This window comes from Macrosteles quadrilineatus, unplaced genomic scaffold, assembly GCF_028750875.1.
Source record: "Macrosteles quadrilineatus isolate MER2022 unplaced genomic scaffold, UCM_ALF_1.0 Scaffold_2__2_contigs__length_208266976, whole genome shotgun sequence".
Lineage (NCBI taxonomy): Eukaryota > Metazoa > Arthropoda > Insecta > Hemiptera > Cicadellidae > Macrosteles > Macrosteles quadrilineatus.
Genome location: NW_026542595.1, coordinates 180,207,283 through 180,224,187, shown reverse-complemented (window position 1 = coordinate 180,224,187; position 16,905 = coordinate 180,207,283). Strand labels below are relative to the sequence as shown.

The 16,905-nt window shown below is 36.2% G+C and overlaps 1 protein-coding gene across 1 annotated transcript; it reads right to left on the bottom strand.

Moving 5' to 3' along the window:
• Positions 1-214: 214 nt before the first annotated feature.
• On the bottom strand, positions 215-16,320 carry LOC128987274 (serine/arginine repetitive matrix protein 2-like). The gene is made up of 3 exons (XM_054408034.1): positions 15,962-16,320; positions 10,543-10,754; positions 215-6,729 (listed from the first exon to the last, which is right to left on the bottom strand). The coding sequence occupies exons 1-3, from the start codon at positions 16,061-16,063 to the stop codon at positions 1,950-1,952; spliced, it is 5,094 nt and encodes a 1,697-aa protein (XP_054264009.1). The 5' UTR covers positions 16,064-16,320; the 3' UTR covers positions 215-1,949.
• Between the last annotated feature and the right edge of the window lie 585 nt (positions 16,321-16,905).

Sequence of the window (16,905 nt, the reverse complement as noted above, 5' to 3'; positions counted from 1 at the left end):
AGGCATTTGGCTTCTTTTGGGGCTCTCCAAAAATTAGGGGAATAGATTGGTGTTTGTATTTGCATGATCGCGGTAAACTTCTAATAATCTATCGCGACCGTGTAGACATCGTAACCGACTCCCGTGATTGAGGCAAAATTCTAACTATTTCCCCGCGGTCGTCTGGACATTATCAATTATTAATTATTTAAGATGGGGACGCCACTATGTGCATATTTTAACCCAAATATGAGTGAAGGATGAGGGTAGGGTAGGATGAGTGGCGCGATCTTGTAGCCTTGTTAGGGACTAAGGCCGACATGTTCCTTAGACACAGCTGTTAATTAATAGCCCATACAGCTAATGACAAGCTAATTAATAGGCTATCGTCTCATATTGTCGTCTCCCACGGTCACAGAAACGTCACTTTTGTCATTTGCGATGGCGGTAAATTGAAAATACCAGGTGGATATACAAAATTTAGGCATGATTCCCGGGTTTGCCGGTTTTCCCGGTCGGTGGACACCCTGTATATGTATTGCAAAGGGGCACAACTATTAGTTGTGCTTAGGGCGCTGACATGGTTAAAAACGGGCCTGCCCAGAAGGCAGCAATGTCGGCAAGGATTGAGTTGAATGTGTTGCCGCCGCTAGCAGCCACATGTACTCCGCCAAGTAGGTATATAGCGCGCTGCGGCGGTTATGTTAGGTTGGGTTATCATAAATATGTTTGTAGGACTTTCCTCGTTTTGTTATGAATCAAACGATACCAGATGAGTCATCACTCAGGACACTGGAAGAGATACAGGCGGTGTGACAGGTGATGCGCGCACTCCGGTCAAAGATTTGACCTTTGCCTACTCGGAGGGGATTTGGCGAGCGAAAGTATGACTCATCTGGTATCGTTCAATTCATAACAAAACGAGGAAAGTCCTACAAACATATTGTTATGATAACCTTAACTAACATAACTAACATAACCGCCATAGTGCGCTGTATAAGGGTGGCCTCCGTATAATAAGAAAGTACCGCTCGTTTTTCAAGGCTAGTTCATGTCCGGTGACACTGGGCGTTAGTGACAACAACATTGTTTTCTATTATTTTACGGTTAATTTCATGTTTTCTGCATTAATGTTTGGTTATATAACTAGGGTACAAGTTATTTTTTATGATTATATCATATAACTTTATTTGATAAAACAAGGTTTTAGATTACTGAAATAACAAGGAACAAATTGTCAACAAAACACAACCTCTACAAGTGCACCGGACAGAACTTACAATAAAATTGGCTTCAGCTGTTCCATAAGGATGAGAAATCTACTAAGGGAGTATGATCTATGCTAATATCATTAGAATAATAAATTTCAAATAACATAAAAGAAGAAGGAATGTGTGGCATTGTAGTTTCCAAACAAGTTATGGACACACTTTAGAGTTTAAAAACAGTTTATGGGATATCTTAATTGGTGTACCTACTAACATTTTTAATTCATTGAAGTTATGATTTTAATTTCATACAACAATAAACAAGTATTATGGAATGAGTGGCATTGTTGTCCACCAGGAAAAGGGAAACCGAGACAGTTAAAAGGTAAAATGTCCACAAATTTAACTGTTTGACTTACTTGATAATCATTACAATGTAAATATATAACAAAATGTATTCTATCTTAATACTGGCCAGTATATGCCTAGCAATCTAGTTAATCTGCAGTCTTCTCTATATCCGTAGACGCTAGGCAGATAAGAACAACATTTTATTTTAAAATTGTATGTCAAAAATTTACACTCATGCGTTAAAAAATGTTAAATTAAAATTCAGCTATATAAAATTGGCTTCTGTTACTTCTACTAATTGCCATTAATTTTTTTATATTAGTTTCAAAGGCAAAAAGTAAGTGAACTACAATATTTGTTGAACAAATTATGCGATAATTTAATACTGAGAGAGGTCATAATTAAGGTAACCTACTTGATTGACACAACTTTTACCTCAGAATCGCCAAGTCTGTGAGCTCTTCTTTTAACTTGAATTATTTTTGGTTTTTCATGTAAAAGCGGTGAAGTTCCATTGTCAGAATGTGGTGGTTTTGTACTTGGTGAATTTTCTTGATTCTTTACTAAACATTGATTCACATTTTCTTTTACAGAGTTTATTTTAGACAAAACAACATCTTCCATTTCAGTTGTACTGCTGCACTCTTCTGTGACAATTGTTTGACTGAACTCGATTGTTTCACTTTTAAGAACTGTTACATTCATAGGTTTCACCAATATGTTGGAAGACGACTCTGAGCTGGTATCATGAGACTTTTCTTGCAAAATATTTTCTTTGCTTTCATAATCTTGCTTGGTAGAATTTTCAGTTTTTTCCTTTGTCTCCACCTTTCCAGACAGAATTTGTATTTGTCTTTTCAATCGCTCTAACTCTTCTTTGTAACTTAAATTTGTATCATCATCTTCTTCTTTTGCTTTACTTGATTTTTTATCTTCAGTTTGAGATAAGTTTATGTCACGATTTGCATTATTTAGTTTAACACTAGAATCAGCAATATTGTTAACTATATTACCATCTAACTTGTGTGTGGAAGAGCTAGTATTTCTTGGCCCTCTATCATAAGAATGGGAGGAGCCACTTCTTGATCTTCGCCTGTAATTTCGGCTCCTATGTCTTTGTCTTTCATCAATCATTCTATGATTAAATTCTGAGCTCCTACTTCTAGATCTGTCACCTCTGTGCCTACTTTTATGATGAGAGCGTCTACTATGATGTCCCCTCTCATCATACCTATGTCGCCTACTATCTGGACTGGGAGACCTCCTGTGGTAATCATCATATCTTGAACGCCGGCTTCTACCTCCACTATATGTTCTAGTTGGGGAATAATAACGATGATCCTTTCTTCTGCTATAATCAGAACTTCTGCTAGGAGGTCTCTTTAAACTGTGGGAATGTCTTCTCTTGTATTCAGGTGAGAGTTCATATCTGCTTCTACTCTTTATGCTGCATTCTGGACTTTGGCTTAATGATCTTCTTGATTTATTTTGATGGTTTCGTGCAAATTCTGGAGATTTACATTTTGTGTCACGCTGTTGATGTTTTTCTGGGCTGAGGCTTCCTGATTTTCTTCCTTCACTAGGTGTTGATTCATTGTGTATAACATGATCTTCTTTATAACTTTTATTTGTTGAGTCACTGTCACAAGGCTTTTCAGACACTTTTGAAGTGGACTTCTTATCTACACTTTTACACTCACTTATTTTTCCAACATCTTCAATGTTTCCGGAACCATTTGAAACCAACTTTAAAGCATTTAGGTCCTGTTTATGTTTAGTGAGTAGATTGGCATTTGTTCTCAATCGTACTTCAGGACCAAGACTAACAGAACGCCGAGTGTAATGTCTTCTATCTTTGTGTGAAACATCAAATCGTCTTGAATAGGGTTTACTATATGTATTTCTCTTTCCTTTTTCAAGCAAAACACTATTATCTTTAGCCAACGGTTTTTGGGTCGAACCTGGTTTTTCTGTTGATTTGTCAGCTGTTTTTTCACTACATTTTGAGGTTTCTGATGGAATCGTGTTTTCCTTTTCTTTATCAGCTTTGTTTTGATATTTACTAATGCGAAGTTTTTTATTGATACTTTCTACATGTGATATCTGTTCAAACTCATTATTTTTATTTTGGACCTTGCACTGATCGCCTTCACTGGAAATTATGTTGTCTGATGGTTTAGATTTGCTTTGGGACACTTGATTGACTTCCTCTGACTTTAAAGCGGCATTTTTCACTACATTAAGATAATTCATTGGTAGAGGTTTTTGTATCATTTTCAGACTTTCACTTCTTTTGAACGATGTAGATGTTTTGCTACAAGTAGAATTAGATGAAGAGATTGTTTTTGCTAGGCTAAGTAGATTTTCAATAGCATTGATATTTGTGGGAGAGCCTGGAGAGTTATCTTGTTTCAAAGGTTTAGTCTGTTCAGCTCTTTTACTGGTAATTTTTATTTCAGAATCATTGACAACCTTGCTTGATCTTACATTATATGCCACATCTTTACCAGCTTTACAAACAAACTTAGGGGTTTTTACTTGCTCACTATTTTCTCTTTCACAAACAACTTCATGTTTCTCACGCATTAAAGCAGGTTCAACTTTGTCTACGTTGCTTGTTGTTTTAAGCTCAGGCTTGACTTTAGTCTCTGTTGTTATTCGTCGAACAGGTTTTGTTCTTCTAAAGGGATTGTTTCTGGGTGACTGTGATGTCCTAATATTGCTTACGTCAACACTAGAATCGTTAGGAGTCCTTGTACTCTCTGGGTTATCACTTTTATCTCTACAGATATTTGTTGTATCATTTGTTTCTTTTTTCGGGACTGTTAACAGCTTTGAACTACTATTTATAGCCGATTTATTGGATGCAGAAGAATTAGTACAATTAGAAGTTGTATTACCTGTTGCACCAGATTTTGAGCTACCATTACTTTCTTGAAGACTCTGACTTAAAGGCTTTAGAAATTCAAAATTCTTTTTCTTCATCATCTCCCTTTCTTGGTCGCCTAAGCTTTTGGGTTCCATAAGGTCTGATGACTGGGATTGTTGCAAAGACCCATTACTTTTCTTCACAGGTGTTCTTATAGGTGATATATCTCGCATACGAGTCAGAGCAGACACAAATCCCAATGTATCTTCAGTCAAAGCAAAGACACTATTTTCAGAGTGTTTAAAAGCAGAAACTAATGTTAACTGAGGAGGAGATGGTGCAAATCTAATTTCTGGAAAGTCTTCAATTTTGTTTTTAAATACGGTTTTGGTATCATTATTAGACTGTGACAAATTGGATATAGAAACCTTTTCTGGAGACCAAACTTTGTCAAATGCCACAGAAGTTTGAGAGTTTTTCAAATCCTTTAAATTGTTCATATCAGATTCTTCGTTGTTAGCAAGTTGCTCCTCTTCATTTTTGACAGCAACTAATTGGGGTTCTAAGATCACTTCCTCTGAGATCGTTTCTTTGCTTTCAACCAATGTTTGAGACAAACAAATTGTTGTTTCCTCTTTTTTGCTAAAGTGATGCTCATTTATTAATCCATTGTCATTTTCTTGTTTTTCAAGTAGTTTTATTTTTTCTGAAACAATTGAATGAGTTGTGTTTCCTGATCTTACTGCACTTGGATCTAATCCAGGATCTTGTCTATCTAAGAGGGGTTCTGGCTTATTGCTTGTTGTGTTTATCTTGGTTGACAAATTATCATTAGTTTCTTCTAACTTATTCTTTTCACTAACTGACACCCTTGGCGAATTAATCTGGGAACCAGCTGTTGTATCAATGACTAAATCTTCATCACTGTCACTATCTAATGAGGGACTATCAGGGAAAATAGGCGATCCAGGTTGTAAAAATCCATTAGGTGGAGAAGGAGCTTTTAATTCATTGGCATCTGCGTTGTTTCCTGGCAGTACAATAACATTATTTTCCAAACCAGATTTTAATGGGCTTTCGCCAAATAGAGATGTTATAAATTTACTTTTCTTTACAGCATTTGGAAATGTTTCCAGCTTAGGCTTTTGACTCAGTGATACATTTTTATTTTCAGCAGGGAAATTTTCTGATAGCTTGCGCTTCCTAGACTCGGATTTGATTTCTGTTGGGGATTGGTCAATGTGTTTACTACTGGGAGGGGTAGACTTTTCTATTTTAGGGACCAAATTCCCAAATGTGACAGGTGATATTGTCAGCTTTTCTGTAGGCCTTTTGTTAATATTTGACAATAATTTGCTGGTCGCTCTAGATGCAGGGCTATTGTCTTTTTTAGGCTCTGCAACGTTTTTACCTTTAGCAAAACTAGTCTGAGGAGAGGATCGTCCAGAATTTTGATGCTTCAATATATTTTCAATGGTTTCATTTAAAGAGTAACAATTTTGCTGATTTTTCTTAGAGGAATCTCTGAGATCACACTGGATAACTATATTTTCAATGGTATTTTTGGATCTTGAAGGCGTTTGAGCTTCAACTGTTATTGAAGATTGTATCTCAGGTGATAATTTAGCTGGTGGAGATGTTTTGCATGAGGTTCCCAGCTTTATAATTTGTTGTACATCTTTCTGCAGTTTGGATGTTATACTATCAGATTTACAAGTATGCAATGTCTCTGTTTCTTCATTGGAAGTACTTCGTATCACATCAGTCTTAACAGGTAACTCCATATTTTTTAGAAAAATATCGTTAACCTTTTCAGGACTAATGCCATGGATTTTCTTATAAATTCTTTTAGAATAAGTTGTAATGGGGCCCTGTATGGGTGGGGGTTTGGCTTTTATTGGATTATTTCCAGTAAGTTTTGGAGTACCAAGATCTTTATCACAAGGTAAATCAACCGTGTTCTTATCTTCATTGCTTTTCTGAGAATACTGCTCTTGAATATCATTCCTTTCCCCTTCTGGCAATATGTTTGTAGGTTTCTGGTTTGTCAAACAGTCTGATGATCTGTTGGATGGTCTTGGATTCTCTAACTTCTCCGGAGACACCTTGGGTTGATTAATCACTGCATCGTTTGTTTCAATAGTATTTTTAGGCAGTTCTGAATGTTCTTGAGTCTTTTTGGGATATTGTGAAGAGATCTTTCGGTCATCTACTTTTTCCCTCCTTATTGGAGATCTATACCTTCTTGGTGACGGATTCCCATATCTTCGAGATCTTGGCGAAGCTTGACTTGATCTCTTTCGAAAAACCAAATCGTCTTTCCTGCAACACAAAGAAAAAAATTACAGTTTAAGTTTGTGTGATGATGTTGCCAGTTGTCTAACTGTTGTAGAATAAAGGCAAATAAAATGTAGTACCGGTACCAATATTTGTCAAATACCCCAATCACTCAAAGCTGTAGACTAAGCATATTTTCATTTGTCTGATTTGATTTTTACTCAGATACTTCCTTAAACATGTCAGATCTATTCCCAATTTAAATAGCATAACGTTCAAAAGAGTACTTCAATTTCCTGATATAGGCAAAGGAGGGTGATAGATATATTTCATCACTAGGGCCTAAAGTGACTATTTTTGACCCAAGGTCAAGGTTTACATCTTTAGGCCCTTAGCCATTACGTCTACATTACAACAACATTACATACAACAACACTACAATATACTTTTTTTGAAAATCTGACAAATTGATTGTTGATCAATTATTTTTTTAAACCCCCCATAACACCCCGTTTTATAGCTCAATCTTGTTGGTTCGCAAACTGATGAAAGGTAGCCCTACACACACTAGCATACCAAATTTCATCTATCAAATTTAGATTATAAATACACAAGTAATCATTTTCATGGACACAAATACAGAACTGCTTCAGTAAATGGGCCCAGTAGCCCAAGCCTACAAGGTACAATAGTTTTTAGAATTCTTAGGTGCACAACCAAAAGAAAAGATTTTAAATCATTAGCCAATAGAAACCTCCCCACTCTAGGTTTTCACTCATGACTCATTTAACTGCCAGTTGCCACTCTGCATGTTGCTATTGTACCGATTCGTCGTATAAACAACGAATTAACGTGTAGCAGACGCAACAAATTATCAGCTGATCACATACCCACAATTCTATCTAACCACACAAAGTGGAAGGGGTAGACCCAAGCCGCCAGCAAAATAGTCTGTCTGATCCTCCCTTGTCTCCAACGTAGCTAGTCGGTAAAACTTTCGTTTCGTGCAAATTAAATTCATTTCGCGGTGTTGGTCGGATAAATCTTTATTTTCTTAAAACCGTTTAGCCGATATCCCGAAGGGATATAATTGAAACGCGAGTGGAAAATTGAATCAGTTTTGTTTGTCAAACAAGTTGTAAAAAGTTCGTTTTTGGCGACCAACACAATCCGCCATTTGAAAATTTCACGTTTCGTCACACGAATCAAATCGATCGCGTTTCTTTCAACAAACCGTCTAGTTACAATTCCCCATCCTTATCCCTGTATGTGTATCAGTGTTTTTGTGGACGTCCGAAATCTGTAAGTAATTTGTATTATTTATTGTTATATATTAGTTTCAGTGAGTCGCACATGTGGTAAATTTCCTGTTGTATTTTGTTAGTACCTGTTATATAAGCACATGTTTCCAGGTTCGATCTCAATTTGATGATTTTTCATATCCATTCATAGCGTAACAATTTGTATTATTTATTAAGCTGTGATAATCTAATAGTATTAAAATTAAATAGATGAAAATGTTTTTGTAGGGTAATTCAGAGATACTTTATAAGATTTTTATAGCATTGGTATTTGTTGCAAAGTCGTTATTGAAGTTCATAATTGAATATTAAAGGGTAATACATTCAAGGGTGCCACAGTCAGTATTTTATTTGGGGGAAATTAAAGTAATATCAAAGGTGGGAGCAGGTAGCTGGTTCGACGTGATACGGAGGTGTTATCGGAGGTTGTGACAGTTTATAAAATAGATGAACCGCCAAAGTACCAAATTAGCCATAAAATAATAAGCGACATTCCAATACATATTACTACGATTAAGCACAATATTGTTTAATCTGTTGGACTGCGAGACTCGACCTTCGTTTTTGAATCGTTGGCCAACGAACAGGATTTGCTTGGTACTGGTCATCTCAAACAATTAAATCAAATATCACTCTTCCGTTGACACATTCGCGATCAGTGTGTAACCGCGCCGTATCTTCCCTTTTGATAGATCCATTTCACATTCTTAAACAAAGACTTCAAATTGACTGTAGCACTCGAGGTCATTCATTATTGTATATAAACATAACAATCAATTATTAGGTACAATCAATTGTAGTACTCGTCAACACTGTACAATAAATCAAATCGTTACTCAACTTTTAGTTCTCAATAACCTTGGTAGTTCATTATTAGCAATATTGGTTATCTGGTGCAATAATAGTACAATTCAGTAAGTCACAGACCACTACAAAAGATTCACCTTTGAAGTGCAACACTAAATTCTAGTGTAGTAGTGAGCAGATTAAATTCAGTGTTATTAGATTAAGATTGGTTATTAATCATTATATTAAAGGTATTTCAGTCTGGAAGAACTTCAAACAGTACCAAGGACGTCCCATAAGGACTTCTGGGGATAATTTTTTATTTTACAGGGCCCACTTAAATATTTCTTTAACACCAAGCTTCCACTGCCAAAGCTCTGTTCTATATTATTATTGCCTTCCAAGTTCTTCCAACCTAGGGACAACCAAAATTTGTAAAGAATTATTTTTGAGAGCATTGCAAGGAGTAAATATATTTAAATATATAAAAGTAGAGGGAACCTTTCTTTTTCTTTACACTATAACTATTTGATATTGATACTACTATTGTTACTTTGTTGGTTAACTTTGACACACGTTATTGGTTGGCTTGTTTATAAGTTTATGTACATGTTTTTGCAATTATAACTATTTAAATTAAAGCTGTACCGGTTTGTATATTTTGGGAAATTTTAGGGTAAATTATATTCTTGATCTTCCACTTATCTCCAATGTATTACACTCAGTCCAGAATTTTCTCCAAGGTTTCCAACTGTAAATTTCACTGTGATTGTGAGTAATGAAGGTGATTACAATGTCTCCTTGATCCCAGGAGATGTTAATGATTCGCCGTGTTCGAGGGAGCTGGCCATAATTTCGTTGCTATTGCAAGAGAGGATGATGATCCTGGTCACAGATTACAGTCATGACGACATTAAATAGCCCAATAAACAATAATTAAATTTGTTGACATTATTGCCATTTGCAAGAAATTTTACTCAAGGTATACAAAACAAATTTAAGTTTCCCATGTTGCACTGTAAACAAAATTCTTTGCCGACCTAAACTTAAAGTACGAGCCCGTCAATCACTAAGTACTTTTATGATCAATTTACTGACTTACCGTCGATTGACATTGGTAAGTGACGGATAGGCTTAACGAAGCCATTTTGGTAAAAGTTTTATTTGTGATTTTCTCTTTATTTTTATCCAATAAATCATTAGGCCTACAGTAGAACCCCTCACATCCGACCATGATGGGACCGGGCCATTTACCGAGCCAGCCACGGTCGGAACGGCAAAACTATCGCCGAGGACAATTATCTGCAGTATTCGCGACATCGGTAATCGTCTCCCGAGACCACGATAACACCCTCGAGCATAACTTGCAGTCTCCGAGACATAGGCAATCGTCTCCCACGACTGCGACAACACCCGTGAGTGTAACTTGCAGTCTCTGTGACTTCGATAATCATCCCTCGCAACGGCGGCAACACCCGTGAACGTAACTTGCTGTCTCCGTGACTTAAGTAATTGCATGTTACGGCGTCAACACCCGTTAATGTGGTGATTCGTCTGCCACGATAGGCCTTTCGGTTAACCGATCGTCCTCGGCGTTATCACCCCAGACAGGAAACAAGTAGACAGTAGGACATCCCGAGGATTGGGTTATTCGAGGTCGGATATGAGGGGTTCTACTGTAGTTAAATTATGTTCCCACCTTTATTTGAACACCCTGTTATTCAGTCAGCAATAAGTTCAGAATATAATATTAGATTAAGGGCCAACTTACTCTCTTCTTATTTCATCTATCAATCTGTCCTTCCTTTTGATCTCAGCTTGGGCAGTCTTAAACAAAGCTGATGAGTTGAACGACACAGTCTTATGTTGCTCCTTCAAGTCATTATAATCTTTGCGAAGCTCTTCATAGCTCTTCTGCAAGGAAGTTAAACTTTTTAACAGCAACTCCTTCTCCTTCAGAAGTTTTTCAACTTTTTCTTTGAGCTGAAAAAAAAACTTGTTTAAAACTTGGTATAAATGCTGTACAAAATAACTGATAATCTAAAGCAGCAATTGAGTGTAGAAAGCAGGAAATCATATCGTCTTTCCAAGTAGCAAGCAATTGAGAAGCTAGACGTAAAACATATAAGCTTGAATCTCTGCTCACAACCTTGACGTTTAGGTTGGAGCTCGTTCGCTGCACTCACTTGCTGCTAACTCGCCTCCAGGTTGAAGTTTGTTCGCTACGTTCACTCACCTTTTGGTTGCAAATTAGCTGTTGTCATAAATTTAAAAAATAATGGTGCTGCACCGTGTTGGTAAACCCATTAACTTTTTAATGCTGTTGAACATTACAGAATCAAATTTTTTAGTTGAACCATCTGTTAAGATTCTTTAATTCCATTTAAATATGAGTACTCATAACGTTAACATGGGAAACTCCAGAGCCACTGGGGCGGAGCCCTTTTGACGGATCTGCACCAAACTTCACACAAACCATCCTTGAATAATGCTTAATAATGCCTGAAAGTTTCATTACAATCTGCCGAGCGGTTTCGGAGGACAAACAAACATAGGCCTATACATTGGATTTTATATAATCTATATAAATAAAATTAGAGTTTTGTCTGTACATTGCTTAGAATAATGAACTTTTTGGTTATTTTTACATTTCATAGGTCAGAGAAACCGAATCAAACCTTATCTCAATTTCTGTCTGTCTGTCTGTCTGTCTGTCTGTCTGTCTATCTGTCATTCTCTTGGTAACGCTAAAATACGCACTTTATTACAACTACTCCTCAATAACTATAGCACTGTCCCGCCTGAAACTTATTTTCCAAATACTATACATATATGAGATGGTTTTAGACGTATTTCATCGAATATGAGACAGTTAGATATTTAACAGTAAACCCTTGAAAATCAAGTTTTTGTCGATTTTTGACGTGGAATTTCTGGAAGCCCATGTTAACCTTATGAGAAATGAAATTATTGAATCTTAACAGCTGTTTCAATTAAACAAGTTGGTTCTGTTCTGTGATGTTCAATAGCATTAAAGTTACAAGGATTACCAACAGGGTGCAGCACTAGCACTATTATTTCTTTTACATTTATGACAACAGCTAATTTGCAACCTGGAGGCGAGTGAGCGTAGCGAACGAGCTAACCTGAAGGCAAGTGAGCGTAGCGAACGAGCTAACCTGAAGGAAAGTGAGCGCAGCGAACGAGCTCCAACATACAGGTGAGTGAGCGTAGCGAACGAACTTCAACCAGGACGTGATTGAGCCATGCAAACGAGATCAGATAGTAAAAATAAAAGTAAGCCTACCGTTATAGGATCGACCGGCAGACACAGAGGTAATTTAACCTTTTATTGATTGTCATACCGATCCGGAACAACAAAAAACAACATAAAATGAAGCTATGTATAATAGTTTGGCCAGCATATCTTAAAATATGCAAACCAACTGCTGTTCTTTATATAAGAAGGTTTCAACTGAATATTATAAGATCCCCGTGCGTAGAACGGGTACACAGCTAGTATAGACTAAAACAAACTTAAGATTTAAGACTGCCATAAAACATAAATCAGAACATCTAGTATTATTATGTTTATTTAAATAATCACTCATGCTCTTGCCAAATAAATTAACGTATTATAGCATTACACATAGTATGAATACGTCAACCCTACGTATTTAATTTAGTTTTTATCCAAATGCTGAATTTGTGTCACAAACGCTGAATGTGCTTAGCTGTTACGTTAAGCAAATGGTGTTATACCAAAAGCTTGTCTAGAATGTTAGCGTCGGCTGCTAGACTTTTTGAAAATTAAAACTTTATTTCTAAAAACTGAAACCCTAAACAAAAATTATGCCTTCGACATTCCCTAGTTCTCAAAATTATCTTTCTTTCAACACAAAAATCATGAAAATCCGTCAAGTGGTTGGTTCAGAATCGTGAAATAAAAAAACCCTGTCACGTTTTTATATATACTGTATGATTAGAACATACAAAGCAAAAATTGTAGGCCTACTAACTGGTAACTTATAAAAATTGGTCTATATTGTTATTGAGAAAACATGATTTTCATATTGGCAGGTGTAAAAAGTAGCCTACTGTAATACAAATCACGAAAGCGCATAATTTTATTACCATATCATAGCCTACTTATTAATAACTAGGCCTACATAAAAATACCTTATACAAAGTCACCTTTACCTTGTAACCTACTTAAGTAAGTAGAATTAATATTAGTTTGCATTTAAATCCAAATCCTATTATTCTAAAGCCTCGTTCACACGGGGCGAGTTTACAAGCTACTCGCCAGCGTGTAACAAGCTGGTGAGTCAGCGAGTGCGCTTGTATTCGTTCACACGGAGCTTTTCCACTCGCCAACTTGTAGAAAGACACCGGCGAGTGTGCTTGTAGTCGTTCACACGATGCTTATTCCACTCGCTGAGTAGCTTGAACCAAATCCTCCGACATCTTTGAATAAAATGTGCACAAGCGCATGCAACTGTGTTCACACTGGGCTACTTTACACGCCTACTCGCTCAAAAGCTGGCGAGTAGGCGTGTAAAGTAGCCGCAGTCAACTTTTTCCAGAGATTTTTTACAAGCAGTTTTTGAGCAAGTATGTCGTTCACACTGAGCTATTTTACTAGCTGCGTGTAAAAGAGTCGGGGTATAGCTTGTAAATTCGCCCCGTGTGAATGGGGCTTAAGGGACTTATTTACTCCTTCCCTCTATAAGCCGCAAGTATTTATATTCTTATTGGGAAAATTGAAAAAAAACTCTTTGAATAGGCCTACTGGCTTAACATTTGGTTGTTGTCTACTATTTTATTTCTTGCCTACTTATTTTAAAACAATTTGAAAACTCTCGCCTAAAACACCAGTACAATACCAGTCCATCTCTCAAAACACTGTAATTTTCTCTTATGTACAATCATCTTTCATGAAAGAAGGTTAGCCCAAATGGGTCTATACTCCTGGCAAAATAATTACCTGAATGGTTACCTGAACAGCGCTGTTGCAGAGTAGTGTCAGCGGCCCGAACTACGCCACCTCGGGCATGTTAGTAAGTCTGATTTGTTATTTATTAGGCTAATATTGTGTTTATTGTAGGTTGTACAACATAGCCTGGTTTTTGTTGATGATATTTGTTTGTTTGGTCGTAGGCTAGTTTTGTTGTTTAATAATGCATTTTTGATACTAAATTATTTAAAGGGGCTTTTAGGCGCACTGCACTAAGTTACCGAACGACGACCGAGGCCCAAGCGGCAGCTGCCCAAATTACGTCACCAAAATCGGTAACAACTACTAGCATTATATGTCTCATCTTAAAAGGGTATACTCTATGATGGTATATTTAAATTATTTCTCTATAACAGATTTTTTTTTTTTACTTTATTTAATTTACAATCTGTTCAAGTTGAACAATAAGCAAATGATATAAATGGTAATACAAAAATAACTTGAAGAACATGAGCTAGTGATTGACCACCGTCAACACTAGCAAACAAAGAGAATTTTGATAACACTTAGCCGAATCTGAATGGTAGGTCCAATATCGTATGTCGCTTCAGTCTGTAAATGGTGTTGTGATTGTCCAATAAATTAAGTGCAAGATAATTTGAATGATTTTCCAATTTTATAATGTATTTTTCACTATATTTTGTAATTTCTTCTTTTACTGTTCGAATTTGAAGATCATTGTGAAGTGTTCTGTTGGTAACAAACCAAGGAGCGTTGACAGTTTTACGTAATAATTTTGATTGGTAACGTTGAATAATTTCAATGTTTGAGGTACTTGCTGATCCCCAAAGCTGAATACCATAAGTCCAAATTGGTTTTAAAACTGTTTTGTACAGTAACAATTTATTTTGTGTACTGAGTTTTGATTTAGATCCAAGAAGCCAATTAAGTTTAGTTGTTTTTAAATTTAGTTGTTGCCTTTTAGTCCAGATATGTGCCTTCCAATTAAGCTTTGCATCTAAGTGCATGCCCAAGTATTTTATTTCCGTTACTTGAGGGAGGTGAATATTGTTCATGGATACTGGAGGACATGTAGCCTGATTTAAGGTCAAAGTAATGTGTGCTGATTTATTTTCATTAATTTTGAACCTCCATGTTTTAAACCAATGAGAAATTTCATCCAAGTTTAGCTGTAAATTTGCTGTAGCTTGAGCTGGATTGTCGTGGACAGATAAAATCGCCGTGTCATCCGCAAATGTAGCAACCATAGTGTTTACACTTTCTGGTAGGTCCGATGTATAGAGAATATACAAGTATGGTCCAAGCACGCTTCCTTGGGGGATTCCTGATTCTATAGGGTAAAGGTCAGTTAAGTAATTTTGATGTTTCATTTGGAAAGTTCTGTTGGTAAGATATGATTTTAAAATAGGAAAAACTGAATGGGGTAGTAACTTCTTAATTTTGAATAGTAAGCCAGAGTGCCATACTTTGTCAAATGCCTGACTGACATCAAGGAAAGCAGCAGAACAAAATTGTTTGTTTTCCAAACAGTTTCGAATTGTATGAACAACCCTATGGACCTGCTCCACGGTGCCATGTCTCCGTCTAAACCCGAATTGGTGTCCTGGAATGACGTCGTCTTCTTCAAAAAGAGCTTGTAGTCTTTTGAGGAACAATTTCTCAAACAACTTGGACACTATAGGCAAGAGACTTATAGGTCTGTAGGAAGTTTTATTTTTGCCATGAAGTGCTGAGCAACAGACCAGCGTAGGCCTACTGGTAAAAAAAAAAAAAAACACAAATGAGCAGAACTGATAACCAGAAATGGAGATACAGTAGACATACTTACTGGAATGATAAAATCAGAATCCATGTTATAGCCTAATGAACAAATAAGTTACATGTTCAGGGTAGGCTACCTAATCCTTTTATTTCCTAATCCTGTTCAGGCCTACCCAAAACGATATAAGTTAGACTAGGACCTCAAACAGATATTTCATCCAAAATTATAAAGTTTCTTTGCGGAACTGTTCTAAAACTTCGTCTTGGATGGAAGATTGAATTTGCATGGACCTTAAGTTAGCATATTATAGGCTAAGTGATATGTCATAATTAGCCTACATTGCTGAAAGCGATATAAAATTAAATGGTTAATGGACATGCCTCTAGGTTTCTGTAGCCCCTCTGGAAAATGCAGAGGGAGAAGCTAGACCTAACCTAACCTAAATATTACCTTGGAAATTAAACCATCCTGGTCGGAGAGAACGTCAGAGTAAATATCGATGTCTTCAGCACTTTCACGCTTATTTTCTTGTTCATTATCTGTTGCACTCATTGTATGTTACCAAACATACTATTCTGTCCTTTTGTAACAATAAACTAAACGAGCTTTCAACTTAGTAGGCCTAGGCCTATGTTTGACTTTTTAGCTCACTTGCGCTGTCATTAGGAAAAATTAAGCGGACTGCGATGTAGGCTAATAGGTACGTAACTTTAAACCACTAGTATAACTAACACGAATAAAAATATTAAAATAATAACTTTTTCCTTTTTTAGGGAACAAAACAGCAGAACAGTAAATAAATAAAATAGCAATAGAAACCTGACTCACTGACTCTGACATAAGAAATGTAAAAACGAAAACGAAACGAAAACAAAGGACGACAAAGACACGAGACCTTGCCGTCAGACCGTCACCGCCTTTTTTTCGTCTGTCTAGAAACGGGACAGCGGAATTGAAATCCGAACTAAACATCTGACCGCGGGTTTCTGCTTCTGTCATCACCGAGCTTGTTTTAAATTACGCGGGAACAAAGTACAGTAGCCGTTTAATGTTAAATATAAGTCTAAATATGTTAATTGAAAATTATTTCTAGAATAATTATTAAAAATTACAAATAGCTATATAAGTCCAAATAAAGATGAATTACATAAAAATCCTAACTATTATTACTTGTTGTTTACACTGTTTAAATAACAAAAGTATAGAAAGAAAAAGTTTAATTCCATGTCATTCTAAATTATAGCTTACAGGTAGGCCTATTTTCAGCTGTGAACATTTTAAAACTAGTAACATACCTCGTGTTAAAATTCCTGGTCTTCGTCTTCAAAATAAATTCTTCTTCAAAAGCGACAATTTAACACATATTATATTACACACTAACACACACAAATAAT